The sequence below is a fragment of the Trachypithecus francoisi genome, unplaced genomic scaffold, assembly GCF_009764315.1.
Source record: "Trachypithecus francoisi isolate TF-2019V2 unplaced genomic scaffold, Tfra_2.0 Lachesis_group5, whole genome shotgun sequence".
In the NCBI taxonomy this organism is placed as follows: Eukaryota; Metazoa; Chordata; class Mammalia; order Primates; family Cercopithecidae; genus Trachypithecus; species Trachypithecus francoisi.
The window spans coordinates 94597633-94616264 of record NW_022681470.1 but is presented as its reverse complement, the minus strand read 5'-3'; the positions used below and the strand labels follow the sequence as shown (position 1 = coordinate 94616264).

General features: G+C 53.6%; 1 protein-coding gene across 7 annotated transcripts; it reads right to left on the bottom strand.

The window, feature by feature from the left end:
* Positions 1-6215: 6215 nt before the first annotated feature.
* Positions 6216-18248, bottom strand: PBXIP1 (PBX homeobox interacting protein 1). Of its 7 annotated transcripts, none has more exons than XM_033197275.1 (11): positions 18018-18248; positions 15634-15720; positions 13763-13889; positions 13441-13505; positions 13202-13367; positions 10306-10539; positions 10155-10178; positions 9803-9885; positions 9578-9709; positions 7710-8941; positions 6216-7251 (listed from the first exon to the last, which is right to left on the bottom strand). In XM_033197275.1, exons 2-11 carry the CDS (start codon positions 15682-15684, stop codon positions 7155-7157), a joined length of 2211 nt encoding a protein of 736 aa, XP_033053166.1. In that variant the 5' UTR covers positions 15685-15720; positions 18018-18248; the 3' UTR covers positions 6216-7154. The 7 variants fall into 7 exon arrangements, with proteins under 7 accessions (XP_033053166.1, XP_033053171.1, XP_033053169.1 ...); XM_033197280.1 differs by having other exon boundaries at positions 10399-10539; XM_033197278.1 differs by lacking the exon at positions 18018-18248 and adding an exon at positions 15415-15503 and having other exon boundaries at positions 15634-15726.
* Between the last annotated feature and the right edge of the window lie 384 nt (positions 18249-18632).

The following is an 18632-nucleotide window of genomic DNA, read 5'->3' as shown; positions in this document are numbered from 1 at the left end:
ACAATGCATCCTCATGGCATTCCCTTTGCTTGAGACACCTTCCCGTCTTCATTGTGTGGAATGAACTCCTTGTATTTCAACATCTAGCTTGTCTTACCTCCTCCGGGGAGCCTTCCCTGACCCCTCCAACCCCCCAGTTAGAATCAGAAACCCATTTTCTGTGCTGCTGATACACCCCGTATTTACCCATATCACGGTATCTCATTCTATACCATAATTATCAGTTTACTCATGTCTCTCTACCCAGGTGGTTAATAGTTTACACTTATTGAGTGCTTATTGTGTGTCAAATCTATTCTCATTTAATCAAAAAAGGAGATGTAGAGACTTGCTTCAAAGTTAGGAGCTGTAACTGGTGGAGCTGGGTCTGTCTGGCTCCAAAGACAGATGTTTTCCAGGCCAAGGCAGCCTCCTGGATGTGCAGACCTGGCCTCCGTTGGCAGTGGGAGCTCCATCCCAGTGTTTCTCCCCACAACACTGTACTGGGCTTTACATGGCTGCTTTTGCATATCCAGTGGTACTGGCCCAGGACCAGAGACAGGATAAGTGCCCCATAAATTACTCATGCATAAATGAATGGGGGGTCTATGGGGGAGGGGTGGGAAGCCATTTCACCCCTGAGGCTAGATGGGCCTTTGTGGGTACCCTCAAGCTTAAGACCTTATAACATCATACCCACCTCAGGTTCCTGGGGCAGCTCCTAGAGGCCCTTCCTTCCCTCCCATCCCACTCCTCTGCAAGGAGAGCCTCCAGTTCCTCCTGCTGCTGCCCCACTGTGGCCACCACCAGGCATCTCTGCAGAGGGAGCCACGCGTGAGGTCACTGCTCAGGGACAGGATGAGGAAGAACCTGACTTGTAGCAAGCAGCTCCTCCAGACCACACCTCAGAGCCAAGCTCACAGAGCCATGGACAGGAGGGGAACAGAGGGGAGGGAGGAAGAACAAGGGGGACTTTTAGCCAGGGGTCAGCAGCCCTGGGCTCTGATCTGCACTTTGTTCCTAGCAAGCTTTGTGAGCTTGGACAAGTCACTTCCCTCGGTTTCCACCTCTGAACAACAAGAGGCAGGACTGATGCTCGCATGGGCCCTTCCAGAACTGACCTTCTCCTACCCGTTAGCTGGAGCCAATAAGGTGGCAGCTGGTGGCCAGAGAAGAAATGCCTCCAGGGCCAAGAGCCCAGGGAGCTAAAGTGGGGGTGTAGGATGGGGCTCAGGGAGGAGTCAAAGGGAACACAAATGGGAGCTGGGATAGTGCTACTAACCTTCAGCCAGCTGGGGCTGGAGAAGGGGAGGCATCCTAAAAGTGGCCTAGGGCCAGTCTTCTTCCACTGCCACTGTCTAGCTAGGATGTGACCTTAGGCAAGTCACTTCACCTCTCTCAGTTTCTTTCTTTTTTTTTCTCCCCACCAATGGACAGGTCACATCTATCTCAGTTTCTTTATCTGTTAAATAGAGGTACTGGTGGTCTTAACATTCTTCAAAGTCTACTTCTCAGTGAGATAAAAGGTATAGAAGTACTTTGAAAAGTTAATGACCCACCTAGATGACAGCCACGGCTTGTTTCTTTTCTTTTCTTTTTTTGAGACAGGGTCTCACTCTGTGCCCAGGCTGGAAGTGCAGTGGTGGATCATAAGCTCACTGCAGCCTTGATGTCCTGGGCTCAAGCAATCCTTCCACCTCAGCCTGCCGAGTAGCTGTGACTATAGGTGTGCGCTACCATGCTCAGTTAATTTTTTTTTTTTTTTTAATTTTTAGTAGAGATAAGGTCTTGTTGTGGTTCCCAGGCTGGTCTCGAACTCCTGGCCTCAAACTCACCTCCCATCTCAGCCTCCCAAAGTGCTGGGATTACAGGCATGAGCCACAGCGCCCAGTCAGCCTGTTCCTTTGCTGGCCTCATGCCACTTTTTCTGGACTAGTCCTGTCATTCCAGATGAGCAAGCATTGATGGCCAGCCTGTTTGACCCATGGGTGATGGACCTTCCAAAGGGAGGCATCTAGCACTCTCCTCTCCACAGCACGCGGCTTCAGGTGTCTGCCTATCCTGCTCTAGCCAGATGACTTGTCCCTTTGACTTTGAACAGGGCCTCAGTGATGACCTCAATGGATTTCCCTCCCCTCTGCTGAGTGCCTCCCCTGGGGCTGAGTGAAGGTAAGTGCCCCATGCTGGTGAGAACTCCTACAAAGGGGCCCTGCTCTGGAGAGGAAGTGGAAGGTTGGGGGAATGGTGAGAATTAGTGGCACCCTTCCCATTTCCTACAGTAGCCTTCCCCTCAGACCTGTAGGCTGCCTGTGGGAGAATTTGCCCCCTCTGTGAACCCTCTAGCTATAGGCTATAACACCGCCACCTTAGGTCTCACCTTTGCCTAGCCTGAAATGCCCTCCCCCATTCTCCCATCTCTGAAATCCTATTATCTTTCAAGATCCAACTCAAAGGCCACCCCCTCCTTCCTCTTCACCCAATTGGCAGACTGCTCCTGGCACCATTAAGAGAATACTATTAAAATCCTGCTTTGTGTGCAGCTAATCCAATTAGCCTCAGGGGAAGGACTGGGGGCCCCACAGCATCTAGCACAGTGTCAAGACCTAAATGCTAGTTAGCATCTTTTCCCGCCAGCTCCTGCCACGTGGTCGTGGTCAGGGAACCAACACCCTTTCCTCCCATATCAGTAGCTCCCAGAGGCTCCCAGTTTCCCCGTTAGAGGTTAAGTCAAATAAAAATAACTGCTCTCAGTGCCCTGTAGCTTGCAAAGCCTTTTCATGTAGCTTAAGTTGACTCATTTCACCCTCGGGACAGCCTCTGAGAGCAGTGTCTGTGGTCTCCACTTCAATGATGAGAAAGCTGAGCCCTTAAGCAAGGAGAGGCCTCTTGCCCCAGGCCCACAGGTGGGCAGTGGTGGAGACTGACACTCTGGGTCTTCTGACCTCAAATCTTGCTCAGGCCAAAGCTCTGGTTAGAAAAGATCTGGGCTGGGCCCCCACCTGGCCCAGGAACAGGTGAGCCAGGAACAGGCCCAGCCAGAAGAACAGGTAAGCAGGGAAGGGGTTCACTGTTCTCCATTTGGGAGCAGGCAGTCACCTATCCTGGGTGCCAAAGGTTACCAAAGAGATGCGTGGCCACCTTAAGGGAGGCCTGGGAGAGGTGGGACGGGGAACTCAGATAAGTGCTTAACAAGGGGCTTCTGTGGCTCAGGCAGCTGAGTCAGGGAGGGGAAGAACCTCTTGTCTGATTTAGGCAACAGCCCTCCACACCCCCACACTGCAACCTGCAGTGTCCCTACCAGACCCCTGCTGTGGGCATGTGAAGGGGCCAGGAACATCCGTGGCCCAGAACAAGGCAGGATGAGGGGACATTCCTGTGTCAGGGTAACCCTGGGACGTTCCCATGGCAACAGCCAGACAGTCCAGTGTGTGTCCCTGGGCCCAGCCGAAAAAGGCTGGGAGCCACTCTCCAAAGGAGCATGTGTCTCTGACCTTCCAGAAGCCAATAAGGGTGGTCAGGCTGGGAAAGGACGTGACCTACCACCACCTATGACCCACTCACCCTATCTGTCTGCACCACCTGTCACCCCAGGATGAGTATGAATGCCAGGCAATGGGGAAAGGCTGGGGCCTAGAGGACCTGGGGAGGCAGCAGAAGACGGGGGAGATCCTGGAGGAGGCACAGGGCCAGAGAGGGCATGGGTGGCAGAGGCTGGGCTGAGGGCACTGGGAAAAGGGTGGCTGAAGGAGCCTGGGAAGGAGGTGAGGCTGAAGAATGAGAGATAAGGATGGAAGGGGGAATGCAGACTGGGGACTACCGGGAAATGAGTTTTTGGGACTGGCCAAAGGAAATACAATTTTTTCCATTTGAGAGTAGAAGGCCCAAGAAGGCCACCCCCAACTCTAGTGATTCCTCCCAAGGACCCCTGAGCTGAGCTCTCAGGGAAGCAGGCCCTACTTGGGCAAGCTGGGAAAGCTCCCAGAGGGAAAGGCAGAAAGCCAAGTGCTAAAAATGCCAAGTGCTGAAACTGGAAAAGCCCAGCCCAAACCCTGGGAGGCCAAACGGACACGTGGCGGAATCCAGTGAGTCTACCCACAGGCTCCCCCAAGCCCTTCCCAGGCCAGAGCTATCCCCAAGCCCTGTGGGAAAGAGGGAATGCTGTCTCCTGGCTCTAGCCTCACTGGACTCATCTCTACACACTGGACCCATCGTCAGGAGATCATCTGAAGCCCTGGACCCTGGGCTCCTCCCCCCTACCAGTGCTGCATGGGTGTGTTAGAGAGAAGGGCCTTGTGGCCTGTGATGAGTATGAGAATCGCCTCCCAGGGGCATCCCAGAGAGTGGGCGATCAGAGCAGCCAATGTCACTGGCACCCCGGCCCTCCCTAACCTACCCCTTGGGTTCATGGCTCTTTCTTCCTGATTCAGCAGCTTCAGAAACCTCCAGCACAGCAAATCTACTTCCTGAGTGGGTAAGGAAGAGGAGGGGGCTTAGGGGAACCTGGCAGCCTCCCTGAGCGTTCGTTATGCAAACGAAGGAAATGAGCCCTAAAAATGAAACTGAGAGGGCTGGGCGCGGTGGCTCACGCCTGTAATCCCAGCACTTTGGGAGGCCGAGGCGGGCAGATCACAAGATTAGGAGATCGAGACCATCCTGGTTAACACGGTGAAACCCCGTCTCTACTAAGAACACAAAAAATTAGCCGGGCGTGATGGCAGGCACCTGTAGTCCCAGCTACTCGGGAGGCTGAGGCAGGAGAATGGCGTGAACCCGGGAGGTGGAGCTTGCAGTGAGCTGAGATCGTGCCACTACACTCCAGCCTGGGTGACAGAGCAAGACTCCATCTCAAAAAAAAAAAAAAAGAAAGAAAGAAAGAAACTGAGAAGCCCCAAGGGGCCACAGTGAAAGTCACCACCCTCTGGGAACCCAAGTAAGCCAGTTTGCATCCCCTTTCCCAGGCCCAGCCACCTGCCCCAGGACACTGAATCCTACCTACCTTCTAGCCTGAATCTCTCTCTCAGCAACCCAACTTTACCAGTCAGCTGTTCAGGCAGCAAGAATTTTGAGCACCTACAGAAGGTGAGCAACGTGAAGAGGGTAAAACTAGGCTTCTTCGAGGAGCAATGGTTCATAGTCCTGGGTACCAAATCCTAAAGCCTCCCCAGCCCATATCACCGATCTTCTGCCTGAAAGGAAGTTCTTCCTTAGATCTAACTGCAGTTACTCCTGCTGCAGAAAGCAGGTTCCACTGGACTATAGGCTTCTCTTTTTTAGTTTTTTATTGTTGTTGTTGTTGTTGTTGTTGTTTTGTTTTGAGCCAGAGTCTTGCTCTGTCGCCTAGGCTGGAGTGCAGTGGCACGATCCTGGCTCACTGCAACCTCTGCCTCCCAGATTCAAGTGATTCTCCTGCCTCAGCCTCCCGAGTAGCTGGGACTAAAGGCGCCTGCCACCAGGCACGGCTAATTTTTTGTATTTTAGTAGAGATGGGGTTTCACCATGTTGCCCAGGCTGGTGTCGAACTCCTGAGCTCAGGCAATCCGTCCGCCTCAGCCTCCCAAAGTGCTGGGATTACAGGCATGTACCATAGCGCCCGACCCAACTTTAGGCTTCTTAAGGTGCCTCTGTATTCACAGTGCCTCTCTGTTTCTGGTACACAATAGACTTTATAAATGTTTGCTGAATTAGTGGTCCTTGTTCCATCCCCAGCCTGCCCTAACCTTACCTGTCCCACCCACACATGAATTCAATGAGCTATACCTTTAAGCCCTTAAATAGTGTTACATATTCACTTGCTAAATAACACAGACATCAGTTACAGCCCTTTCTAGAACCTATAGTCCATCCCCTCCTGCCTGAGTAGTCACACCACATTATTCTGTCCCCTGTACATCCTGGGTATTTCCAAGATCGTCAAGAAGCCCAGTGTATTGCCGAAGGGACTGAGGTTAGATCTCACGAAGGACTTCCTAGAGAATAGCCAAGGGGAGTCTGGTCATCTTGGGAGGGCTGGCCAGTGGAGCAGGCCCTGGGGTGAGTGAGGTAGGGTCTGAGATTTTGGGGACAGTGAGTAGTGGGAGAGGCAAGGTCTGGAGCAAATGTGGAGCCAGGGTGCCACCTAGTGGCTCTCTCACCTCCCCAGTCCCAGAAGCTCTTCCTTCTGGGCCTGGGTTCTTTTCCCTCCTCCACACCCTTCCCTAAAGAAGGCAGTAATTTTTGAGAGCCCAAAACAAGAAAGGCATTTTTCTTGCATTGCTTTATTTAATCTCTTCCCCAGCCCTTCCACTGCCTTTTTTGAGGATAAGAAACCCAAAGTTCCCAGAGATTAACTTGCCCAAGATCACTTAGCCTGGATTTGAGCCCGAGACTCAGACTCCAAAACCCACACTCAATTTGCTACATCTCCCAGGGGTGCGGCCAAGGCAGCTGTGAGCAAAAGGAGAAGTGTCAGCTTCTCAAGAGCCTAGAGTTTGTTGGAAGGGCAAGGCAAGGGCAAAGGGGGATACAGGACAAGGGGGGAAGTACCAGTGCCTGGGATGGACCCACCCATTCAGGCAGAGGGTATGGGGTGTCCCCCGTCCTTAGAAACCACCCAGCATTATAGCTGCAACAGCACTTTATTGGGATCTGAGTCCATAGTTCACATAGGGAGGTGAGGCCATGAGAGAAGCAGGGGTTAAAAAAGGGGGGGACTTCACCCCCTGGGGACAGCTGCTTCCAAACCCAGCAAAACCCCAGGGAAAGTCCTCGTGCTGGGCCTCGAGCCAGCAACTGTAGTCGAATCCCAAGGCACCGGTCAGCATGTGGGTCAGAGGGGCCCACTCTGGGGACATACACGCAAGAGGATGAAAGCTCTTTAGCTTCAGAATCAGATTGCCTTCCCCACACCCCACCCCAAAACAGGCTCCTCTCCCATCTCCCCCTTCACAGTGACAAAACACAAGCCCACATCCCAGGGCCCGGAGTATCTGCATACATTTGCATAGACGGAAACAGGTCCAGCTAAGGCCTTCTTCTAGATAAAGTGACATCAGTGCAGGGCTGGTGATTTTGCTCTACTGTGTGAAAGATATCTGAGGACACCAAACAAGCCAGGACAGAGTCTACCCTCCAGGAGTTCGCTAACGCTGGCATCTTGGGCTGGGCCAGGCCAAGGCCAGTCACTGTGCGGCAGGGTGTCAGCCCCGGCGGTGGTGGTGGTGGCGGCTATGGCTGTGTCCCTCCGTGGGCCCCGCAGCTCTTGGGCTCTGTGAGTGCTTGTCCTTCTTCCCTGACCTGTGGGGAGAAAAAGGCCTTTAGGGGACAATACTATGTGATGAAAATGGGTTCCCCGAGGAGAGAGGACCCTGCTCCTCCCAGTGAAGCTGACTTGAGCAGGCACTGCCAAGCCTATGGGGGGAAAACCTGGTCTCCCAGGATGAAGGCTCCAGTCAGGAAGGCAGGAAGATGGAGATCTCCCCCGTCTCCTCGGCCATGCAGGTAGAGGTAGGGCAGGGCAACTCAGGAGAAAGAATCCCCCCGCCCAAAAGGGGACTGCTCAGGACCACTCTGGGGTAGGCATAGGCAGCTTCCTGCCCTCAAGGGAAGAAAGGAAGCGGACCTGGATGACTTTTCTAAGGGAAGCCAGCTGGGGACCAAAAGTAGGGATACATCCTCAAACTAATGACCCTTGCTCTTCACATCCTCCCAACTGCCTCTGTCCCACCCGACCCAACTCCCCCACAGCTGCCCACCTCTTCTTCAGTGCTTTGTCTCCAAAGAAGTGGCTGAAGATGAAGTCCTCAAAGTCATCTACTTCATCATCATCACCTGTCTGTTGCACAGCCACCTCCTCCAAGCTGTCCTCCAGGGCATCCACAAAATCCCGGAAGCGGAGGCGGTCATGACGGAAGATGCCATCCTCACCAAAGAAAGCAGGCGAGAGGGGTAGCTCCTTGGTCAGCTGCCCAGCCCAGGGCAGCCGTGCCAGGTATGTTCTTAGCAGAGAGGCCAGCTCCTGTTGCCGCACTGGGGCTAGCTCTGTGCCGAAGAAAGTCAGGCCCTCCTGCCGGGCACACTCATCCACACCTGAGCAGCCCTGGGGTGCCCGGTACTTGGGCCTCAACAGCTCTGCCCAGGATGGCAGGGGGTCATGGCTGTCCTTAGCCCCTTCCCTCCACCGAGGTTGCTTCTGCTTTTCTCCAGAGGAGTGGAAGCTACCGCTTTTCCTTGGGGGTTCCTTCAGGCCCTGTCGCCTGCCCTCCTTCTTGCTCCCCGACTCCTCCACCCTTGGCCTGCCCTCCTTCCACCTTCCTGCCGGCTCCCTGTCCTCCTGACCTCCCCTATTCTTCTTCCGTTCCCGGCCAGATTCTTCCTTCTTATGGTTCCAGTGCTCAGCCTTCCGGTCCCTCTGCCCATCCCACCACTTTTCCTTTCCACTCCACTCCCTGGAATTCTGGAAGTGGGACTTCTGGTGCCAGGCCTCTGAGGCATTGGCAGAGACCCCAGGGTCCCGGCCCCAGTTCTCCAGGCTCTGCAGTTTCTGGGCCAATCTGTGGCCCAGCTCAGCCAAGCCAGCACGAGCTGGGTCCCCATGGCCAGCATCCTTCAAGCTCCTCTCCAGATCCTGCTGTACAGACCCCAGCAGCCGTCGCTGCCTCTCCAACTCTTGCCTTAATGCCTGTGCCTCAGCCTCCAGCTGTTCCTTCTGCTTCAGGAAGCTGAGTTCTGGCTCCTGCTCCCTGGGGCCTTGCTCCTTGATGGCCTTGTCACCCTGTGGGCCTCTACCCCCACTGAGGCACACTCCATCCGTGCCCCGGACACAGTCGGCCTCCAGCCCCTGGAGCCGGGCCCGCAGCTGCTGCAGCTCTGACTCTAGAGCCCGCTGGAAGGCTTCGCCCTGCTGCAGAGCACCCCGGAGCTGGGCATTCTCCTCCTCTAGCCCTTTGGGCTGGTGCATCAGGCTCTGAAGCTCTTCCTTCTGGGCCTGGAATATGGTTTGGAACAAAGGAAGTCACAAAGAGTTCTTGTCAGGATAGCCCCAATGCTTTCTATGCCAATTCCATTCCATTATAGTGGGCAGGTGGCCTGAGCCCCTTTTATGGCCTGGAACACCCAGAGGATTTGGTTTTCATCCTCTACCCCATCTCCATCATGAATGAGACACAGGGATCCCCAAATTCCATCTTGGGTCTCGGCACATATTTATGTATATACGTCTCTGTATAAGCACACATTTCCTAGATTCACGTAAGGATAACCAATGTGTGGCTCTCACGGTTTTGTTTCCACTTCCTCTACCTGGAACAGTGTTAACTGATCATGGCACTTGGCATGTTATTTAAATCCTTTTCCACACAGTGCTCCAGGCAGACTACACCAGTCAATCACAGGTGATACCATGTATGTTTCACGTACCATGTGGAACAGGTATGCCAGCCCTGGCCCAAACCTTAGCACAGGGATGTGAACCAAGAACTGGGAAAATGCCCTGACTATAGTGGGAGAGGGGAGGTTCAGGATGTGTGGGTAAATAGGAAACATTCCTTTTGGGGGAGAATGCTAGGACAGACACCTGGCCTAGGTGGGTTACCCTAGCCCAGCCCCTCCTGCCTATGCCCACCTGCAGCTGGGCCTGCAGTAGCCGGATGTCCTGGTTCTCTTTGGCCAGCTTGTCCAGCAGAAGACCCATGTTCTGCAGGCTGGGGACATGGTCAGGAGGCACTGAGGACTGCAGCTGTTCCCTTAGCCCATCCTGAGGGCAGAAGAGCCTGTTATGCCATGCTACCCCACAGCCCAGGTTCTCCCCGGCCAGGCCCCACCTGCCTCTGGAGACATTCACACATACCTGCCTGTCCCCTACAGCATCCAGCAGCTCGGGGTCTGACCCAGTGTCCGGGAGGACCTGCAGCTCCACTTCCTCCATGGGCCCTGTGGGAAAGGGAAGTCCTGAAACTGGTCCTGAGGCACACAGAGCCCATTCTCCCCACACCCTCCCATTCACACAGTCACCACTCCTGTTCAGGACCCACCCTGTGGCTGAGAGGTCTGGTGAGGTAAAGGGCCAAGGGGCACCCTGAACAGCTGACAAGGCCACTCACTGAGAAGTAAATGTGAGCCCCCAGCACCCCTACTCCTGACCCAGAGAACCAAAGAACACACAAAACCCCCCAGCACAGGCCAGGCCCCTCCCTACTCACCAGTCTCAGACTCTGAGAGGCCACCTAAGGATAAAGACAGAGGAGTCTGATGAGGCCCTCAGAGAGGGGTGAGGTGAAATAAGGTGAGAACATGGCAGGAGGGCAGGCAAGTGTGGAAGCCCAAAGCCCCAGCCTCAGAGGTACCACTCACCCGAGAAGAGGAGGACCCCCAGGCCCAGCAGAACCAGGGCCCCGAGGAGGCACATGTTGAGGGAGATGCCCAGCTCCCCGCCTGCACCCTCACTCCCAGCCTGGTTCTCCACAGCCAGGGGCGCCACGGGCTGAGGTGCGCCGGCCTCCCGGCCCCGCCGTCTCCGCAGACCCTCCACGTCCACGTCGGTGTCATCCTCACTGCTGGAGCAGCGGCCCTCCTCTCTGATCCAAGCTAGGGGAAAGAACAGGGACAGGGCAGTGAGGTGACTGGAGAGATGGGAAGACACAAGGAGAGAGGGGAAGCAGAGGAAGGCACAGGGAGGGAGGTCCTCAGCCCTGACCCCAGAGAGGGGCACATGAAGACCCTGCCCACTTGCCCACTTCTGCCTAGGCATTGATGACTGCCCCTGCCCAGTTTGGAGGCAGGAGACCAGTGCTGTCAATGTACAAGCTATAAAAGCCATTTTCATCCTGAAAGTATCCTCCTTCCTCAGTGTGTGCCGTGCATCAAACCTCTGCCGTGCATCAAACCCCTATTAATATCCTCCTGGGTCCCCTCCAAACTCTCTGGCCACTCCTTCCCATTCTCCCTCCCAGGCTCTTCCCTGATCCTATAGTCGGTGGTCTCCCTAGCACCATTTCAGGTTCTCTGCTCTTCTCACTGTACACATATTCACAACTCTCTCACCACCACTGACACCCCGCTTCAGCAATGAGTCCTTAGTGTGTAACTCCTGACTTGACATCCCAGAGCTCCAAGCCTGTATGTCTGACTGCCTACTGGCCACTCCCTCTGGGACCAAACATTCAACACACTGCCCTGCAAACAGGTTCTTTGCTAGTGTTTTCCCAATTCAGGGGAAGGCACCGCTGCCACCACCTAGCTAACCTAAGCCCTCCCTTTCCACCTCACATCCAGACAATTTCACAGTTCTATACTGAAACATCTTGACAGTCTACCCCTGTTCACAACCCACACTGTACCTGCGTTAGTTCAGGTCTGCATCTTCTTTTTTTTTTAATATTTTTTAATTTTTATTTATTTTTATTTTTTGAGACAGGGTCTGGCTCTGTCGCCCAGACTGGAGTGCAGTGATGCGATCACAACTCACCGTGACCTCTGCCTCCCAGGCTCAAGTGATCCTCCCACCTCAGCCTCCCGAGTAGCTGGGACTATAGGCATGCATCATTACGCCTGGCTTTTTTTTTTTTTTTTTTTGTATTTTTTTGTAAAGATGGGGTTCCCAGGCTGAGCTCAAGTGATCCACCTGCCTCAGCCTCCCAAACTGCAAGGATTATAGGTGTCAGCCACCACACCCAGCCTATTTTTATTTTTATTTATTTTATTTTTTTATTTTTATTTTATTTTTTGAGGCAGAGTCTACCTCTGTCACCCAGGCTGGAGTGCACCGGCACGATCTTGGCTCACTACAACCCCTGCCTCCCTGGTTCAAGCAATTCTTCTGCCTCAGCTTCCCAGGTAGCTGGGAAGTAGTTGGGACTACAGGCGTGCACCACCACACCTAGCTAATTTCTCTATTTTTAGTAGACACGGGATTTCACCGTGTTGCCCAGGCTGGTCTCAAACTTCTGACCTCAGGTGATCCACTCACCTTGGCCTCTCAAAGTGCTGGGACTACAGGCGTGGGCCACCACACCCAGCCGCCTATTTTTATTTTCTTTTTTCTTTCTTTTTTTTTTTTTTTTTTTTTTTGAGATGGAGTCTCGCTCTGTCGCCCAGGCTAGAGTGCAGTGGCGTGATCTCGGCTCACTGCAACCTCCACCTCCCAGGTTCAAGGGATTCTCCTACCTCAGCTTCTCGAGTAACTGGGACTACAGACGCATGCCACCACACCCGGCTAATTTTTTATTTTTAGTAGAGATGGGGTTTCACCATCTTGGCCAGGCTGGTCTCGAACTCCTGACCTTGTGATCCACCCACCTCGGCCTCCCAAAGTGCTGGGATTACAGGCATGAGCCACCGCGCCCGGCCAATTTTTATTTTCTTTAGAAACAGGGTCTCGCTTTGTTGCCCAGGCTAGAGTGCAGTGGGATGATCATGGCTCACTGCAGTCTTGAATTCCCGGGCTCAAGCAATCCTCCTACCTCAGCCTCCCAAAGTGCTGAGATTATAGGTGCAAGCCACCGTGCCCGGCCCAGGTCTGCATCATCTTTTCCTGACCAGTGCAGTTGCCTCCTAAATGACCCCCAGGCCCTCCATCCTGTCACTCAACAGGGACCAATTCCTATACTCCTCTGCCACAAGCCTGGAACAGAACTCCTTAGCACAAGACAAGTGGTCCCCACTCCTTTGCTGATACTGCAGCCTTGGCCTAAAATAATCTCTTTCCCCTGCCCTACGTACCAAAAGCCTACTCTGTGCTCAGGGCTCCACTCAAATGTCACCTCTCACTGTCCCAGCCTCTCCCTTGCCCTCAACCAGTCTCCTGACTGAATGGCCTCTCCCTCCTTTGGGAGTTCCTTAATTATATTTCTGTACCTCTCTTAGGTCTGATACGCACCTTGGCTCAGTCTGATCTGCCGCTTACATAGGCGGTAACCACTCATCTTCCCTCTGCCCAGGCCCAGGGCCAGCACAAGGAAGGGACTCCAGAATGAGGGTTGAATTCTGGAGGCAAGAAAAGAGGAGGCCCCCATGGCAGAGAGGAAAGAGTCAACCAGATGTGGGCACTGCCCCTTACCAGCAGTGTGACCTTGGTCAAGTCATTCAACCTTTCTGGGCCTCAATGTCCCAGGGGTAGTGGTGAGAAAGGAGAGCACCAAGGTGCTCAGCCCCAGGGCCTGGACCAGAGCATGTCCTCAGTAGTGATGGCTGATCCCTCTCCCATACCTTCTAGAAGGAGAGTGACAAGAGAGACAAGGAGGACTCTCACCTGCTTTGGGGGTTGAAGGCAGGTTCTGTGGAGGGCTCTGGCCTTCCAGGTCCTGTGTGTCTGGTCCCAGGTCTGTCACCACGGTGGTCTCCTGCAGGTCTCCCTGGACTACTGTGTCTCCGGGACCAGGAGACTCCACACCACAAACATCATCTTCCAGGGTGCCCTAATGCAGATGCAGCAGTGAGCAGCTGCTAGCCCTCCCTACCTCCCTTCCTTCCTACAGGGAAGCTCCTCACCTTGACCTCAGCCTCCTCTGTTAGAATGCTGCCAGACTGAGGGCTTTCATCCTGGAAGAGTGTCCCTGTGGTAGGAGAAAAGGCCCAGAAAAACCCACTGCCCCAGCTGAATTTCCTATGCAGTCCTCTTGTCTCCCACGGGCCCCTACCAGGTTGGAAGGGGCAGGAAAAAGCCAGATGGAATGAGAAAAGGAGTTTGTCAACTGAGATTAACAGAGGAACTAAAACCAACCAGCCTCCCTTTCTCTGAGGAAACTGGGAAACCCCAAAATATGGAGAATAGTTTTGTCCGGTAAGGCACATCCTAAGCAGGGCCTGGTACCTTCTCCATCCATGGTCCCAGCTAATTCTTCCCCATCTGCCTTGGAGGGGCTGTGAGGGGCCTGCAGGGCTCTCTCAGATTCTGGGTCCATCCTAGATGCCGGGCCCAGCGTCTCCACAGGTAGGCTCTGGGAGGAGAAGTGCAAGGAGAAGGGCTGCACCCGAGAATGGGGCCCCAGTCCACATCCCAGAAACACACACGTTCAGTCATGAGCCGGCCCGAAAAGGGGCTTCAGGCAGCACCAAGTGCTTGGCCATTCCCCAGCCTCACTCACTGCGAGGAGGAACTTTCAGGGGCCAGGTTTCCGCTACACAGAGAAGCACCACCACACCAAGGCACTGGATGCAGCACAAACCTGGTGCCCCCCTGCCAGGAGGTGAGCTACAGCCTAGATTTCCCTCCCCTCAAGATCAGTAGCACTTCCTTCCCCACAGATGAACAACCCAGATATTATAATATTAAGGGTGGGAGGAAGGCAAGAGAACAAAGTTCCCTGGGTGCCCACAGGTCACAGTTATGCCTCCCGGGGTGTCACTGCAGCTGCCCTCTCAACTGGACAACTACTTACATCTCCCAAGCCTTTCTGGCCTTTCCCACTGGCCCCTGACACTCCCCCAACACCCAGCAGCTGCTCACAGAAGCCCAACCCACCCCAACCACAGACAGCCTGTCTCCAGGGTGTTCTCAGCCTGCATATTCAGCCCTGGCCACACAGCCTTGGCCTCCTCCCTCTGCCTACTCCCCTTCCACAGGGCCCTGGCCTGCCACCCGCCCCGTGGCTCCAACTACCCCTTTGAGAATAATGCTTCATCTTAGTTGTGTCTTTGCCATTTTCAAAACATTTTTATTCTCATGGTCCCTCCTACAAGGCAAAAATCATGACACGCATTTTATAAGAGAGGACAGAGAGGTGAAATGGCATGCCCAAGGTACCCCAGCTGTCAACAAAGACACCTCAACAGGAGGCCAGGGCTCTGAGAGCCTGGTGCCCGCCTGCTCATACCTGCCTTCCCTCTGCCAGCGAGTCTCAATCCATGTATCTTGCTCCAGCATCATCCCCAAGGTCAACTCCTTACTCCCAGCTGGGTTCCTCAAGGGCACCTCAAACTCAACATATTGAAACCGAGCTCCTCCCCTCCTCCCCTCCTGGTGGCTCTAATATACAAAGTCGCAAGGTCTTGGAACTCTCAGAGATGCCTTTGACAAATTTTTGCCATCCCTTCTCTAGCCACTCAGTTCCCCATCCTGCCAGCCCCCTTCTCCCTCCTCAGTGGGCTTCTGCCCCACCAGCTGCTACCTGGACTTCTGCAGGGGGTCTTCAAAACACTCTCTCCCTGTTCCCACCCAGGCTGCACAGTGGCTTCACCCTCTGCCCAAGACAATGATTGTCCTGATCCCTCTAACCCAAAGCCCCACGTTGATTTCCCATCAGGATGAGGCCTGAAGGCCTCAGCCAGGCCCTTCAGGTCTCTTCCAGGGGTTCCGAGGTTCTGCCCCCAACCTCACTCCAACACTGGCTCCAATCCACGTCTCCACATCACCCATGGGTGTCCCACAGTCTCCCCCAGCATGGCTTTCCCCACTATCGCCTCGGGACCTTTGTTCACATTGGTCTCTCCATTCGAAATCCCTCCCTACTTGTCTCGGCTTACCGAACTGGTCCCTTCCTTCACAGCATGGTCCAAGTGCCAACACCTGACCCCTGGGGCCCGATCTCCTTCTTCCTGCTACTGGAGTTCCTCTAACAGCCAGCAGGAAGTGATGCAGGTGACCATCAGGACTAAGGAAAAGGACCCACCAAGAAAGAAGCCCAGCACTGCAGAAACACCCCCCAACCCTGTCCCCATGGTTCCCAGGCCTGCTCTTCCTACCTCAGAGCCAGCAAGCACCCAGCTATTATCAGAGTCTGGGCAGGAGGCCATAGTTGCTGAGGTCCCTGAGGCTGCTGTGGCTGCCACCTGCAGAAGAAAGCTCTCTTAAGGATGGGTGCTCCCTTCAGGAGGGGCAGGATGCAGAAAGCAGCCTTGGCTGGGTTCCACGGTTCAAGTGCTGGGCAGCAGCCTCCAGAACCAAGCCTGGTTCCAGTCCTTCTCTCCCTGATACCCCAACTCTTCTAAGCAGTGTTTGCCTTGCAAATCAGAATCTGCCAACAGCCACAGAGAAGCCAGCCTTTTCCAGGGACCAACAGGGCCTTGGAAAACTGAACTGACCTTGAAAGGTCAAAGTAGCATAGGCTGGAAAGGCTCTGGGGAATTCCAGTCCAGCCCCCTGACATTTTAGTCAGGGAAGATTAAGCCCAGCAAGGTTGACAGACTTGACTTGCCAATAAGAAGCCTTGTTAATAAGAGCAGGAAAACAACACAGCCCTCCCTTCACAACACCAGGTACCTACACAATCACTACCTTCTCCCCCAGGACCTGCAAAGGAAGACTTGATGGCCTCCTTTAGCCCTAAATGTCCCACCACTTGCCCAGCATAAGTCCTTGGTATGGTCTAGTTCAATGGTTCTCAATCTTGGTTGCACATTGGAATCACCTAAGATTTTGATTCAATTGAGTTGAGGTGTAGGCCCAGGCATGGGTCTTTTTAAAAACCTCTCAAATGATTCTCATGCGCACCCAGGGTTGAGAACCACTGGCATAGCTTAGATCCACCTGGATGCACCTTTTATAAGTCTCCTCATCACTCTCAGCTCCAAATATAAATTCTGTTTACCTTCTTAGTAATCGCCAGAGTTTGGTGTTAGGGAACTTGAAGGTGACTGGGAAAATGGATTTATGGCAACTATCATGTATATATACACCACTCTATAGCTTGCAAAAAATAGACAAAAATCAGGGCTATGGTCCTGCACCCCGTTAATCTGCTCTGACTTGATAGGGACAGGGGAGGGAATCACTCCAGTTTCCAAAGCCTGACTGACACAAAGCAGGGTAAGAAGAGAGGGATCTGCCCCTTCATTGAAGGCTAAGACAGTTCCCTCAGGCAGCTCCTGTTGGGACCAGGCATAAAGGTGGAAGGATAGATGAGCTGACCTCTCAAGAGTACTGGATTGTGATCCTTCAGAAGAGGATAAATGACTGCTTCCTGAGCACTTTATAAGGAAACTCAGGAAAAGGGAAGTGAGGCTGGGACAGTACGGCAGTTCTACCTTCGAAACCAACCACATTATCCCCTTCCGTTTGAGCTGTTTTCAAGTCCCACGTGGTGCCCTAAATAACCTCCTGTGGCTCCTGCCAGTCAAGATCCAAGTCCTGGATAGGTCTTTCCCAATGCCCATCCTCCCAGACACATGCACCCATCCCACACGGAGACAGGAGAATGGCTGCAATGACTTCCCTGTACCAAGTCCAACAGGACACCCTGGCATGCATCTCTAAGTATACATAGAGCCATGGCTGTTCAGCCTTCCGCTTGTGGCTCCGCCCCCGCCATTGTCATCATCTCCCCATCCCCAGTTGCTGACTGTTAACAGGTGGTGGCAGGAAGGAAGTGGCAGCAGCTTGGGCTGAAGTCCCTGTTTATCCCTAGCTGTGTGTACAGCCTGCTCAGGTCCTCTAGAACCAGGCACCATGGCAACCACAGTGATGTCAGACCCACTGTCTCCATGGAAACCAGCAAAGGTATTTGGGTCAACAAAACAAATACTTATGAGGCCCAAATAGGAGACACTCTGAAGCTCCTATACTCTGGGTCCCAAACCCTGATATCTCTCTCTTGGTTAGGTTAACCCAGGATTCAAAAAAATACCCCTCTTCTCCCAAGCCAGCATCTCACTGCCTTATTAGGAAGTTCCTTCTGCTGTCTAATCTCCACCCTTCCCTGCTGTGTTTCTAGATCTTTTTCTTTTCATCGACCTTCTGGAAGAAAACCCACCTCCACTCCCTCCCCCCACCCCCTTCTTTTCATTCAGGCAGGATTCAACAAACACCTCCTGTAAGGATTATGACAGAGACTTCTGCTATTTCTAAAAAACAGCTAAAGGGGGAGCTCTCCCACTCAGTACAAAGCTAGGAAGTCTCGTCTCTAGTTAATTTAAACTCTTCTAACAGTTGCGCCTCCAAACCTCTAAAGCAAAGGCTCTAGGGCCACTTGCCTGGGGTTCCTGTTTTGTTAGTGTTGGCACCTGGCCCTCCTCCCCCAGCCCGGAAATCAAAAGCAGTTCATTCCTTCTAGATTAGTTCCCCCTTCCCTTTTCCTTATTCCACCCCTGTCACAGGGAATCTATGGACCCCTTCCCAGCTAAGGCATTACCTGACCCAGCTCTTGCTTCGGTCTTCAGCTTAACCTGTTGCTGGCTTCCCTTCGTTTGCAGCCCGAGAAGAGAATCATGTGACCAGAAACTGACCAATGAAAAGTCAACATCCCCAAGGGGGCGGAAACTTTTGGCCAATAAGAGGACGAATTGAGAGTCAGGGGGAGGGGAAGGGAGGTCTAGCGGCAGGGCCCCTGAACTTGAGCTTACCGGGTGGGCGACCGGGGTCTCAGCTAACTGAATCCTGAGTTTCCTGCCCTTCTTTCCCAGTGTCTAAGCAGTTTCTAGAGAGAACCCCCCTCCCAAACTGAGAGAAAGGCAGAGGGTGCCGTCTTCTGAGATGACGAAGGGGCCAGGTTGGTCCCAGGATAGACAGAGACAGCTGTGAGATGGGGGAAGGGAGAGAGACAGGTCGCAAATCCAGGGTGTGGAAATAGCCCTCCTGCCATTCTCCCCAATCTGCTCCAGCACAGGTTGCTTAAAAGATGCCATTGCTACTTTTAAAAAAACGGTTGGGGGACGGGAATGATCTGAAAAACATCCCAAAATGAAATTGGCTGGAACAGAAGTAGCCCCTCCCCTCACCCTTAGAGCTACACTTGCTCCCTAACCCA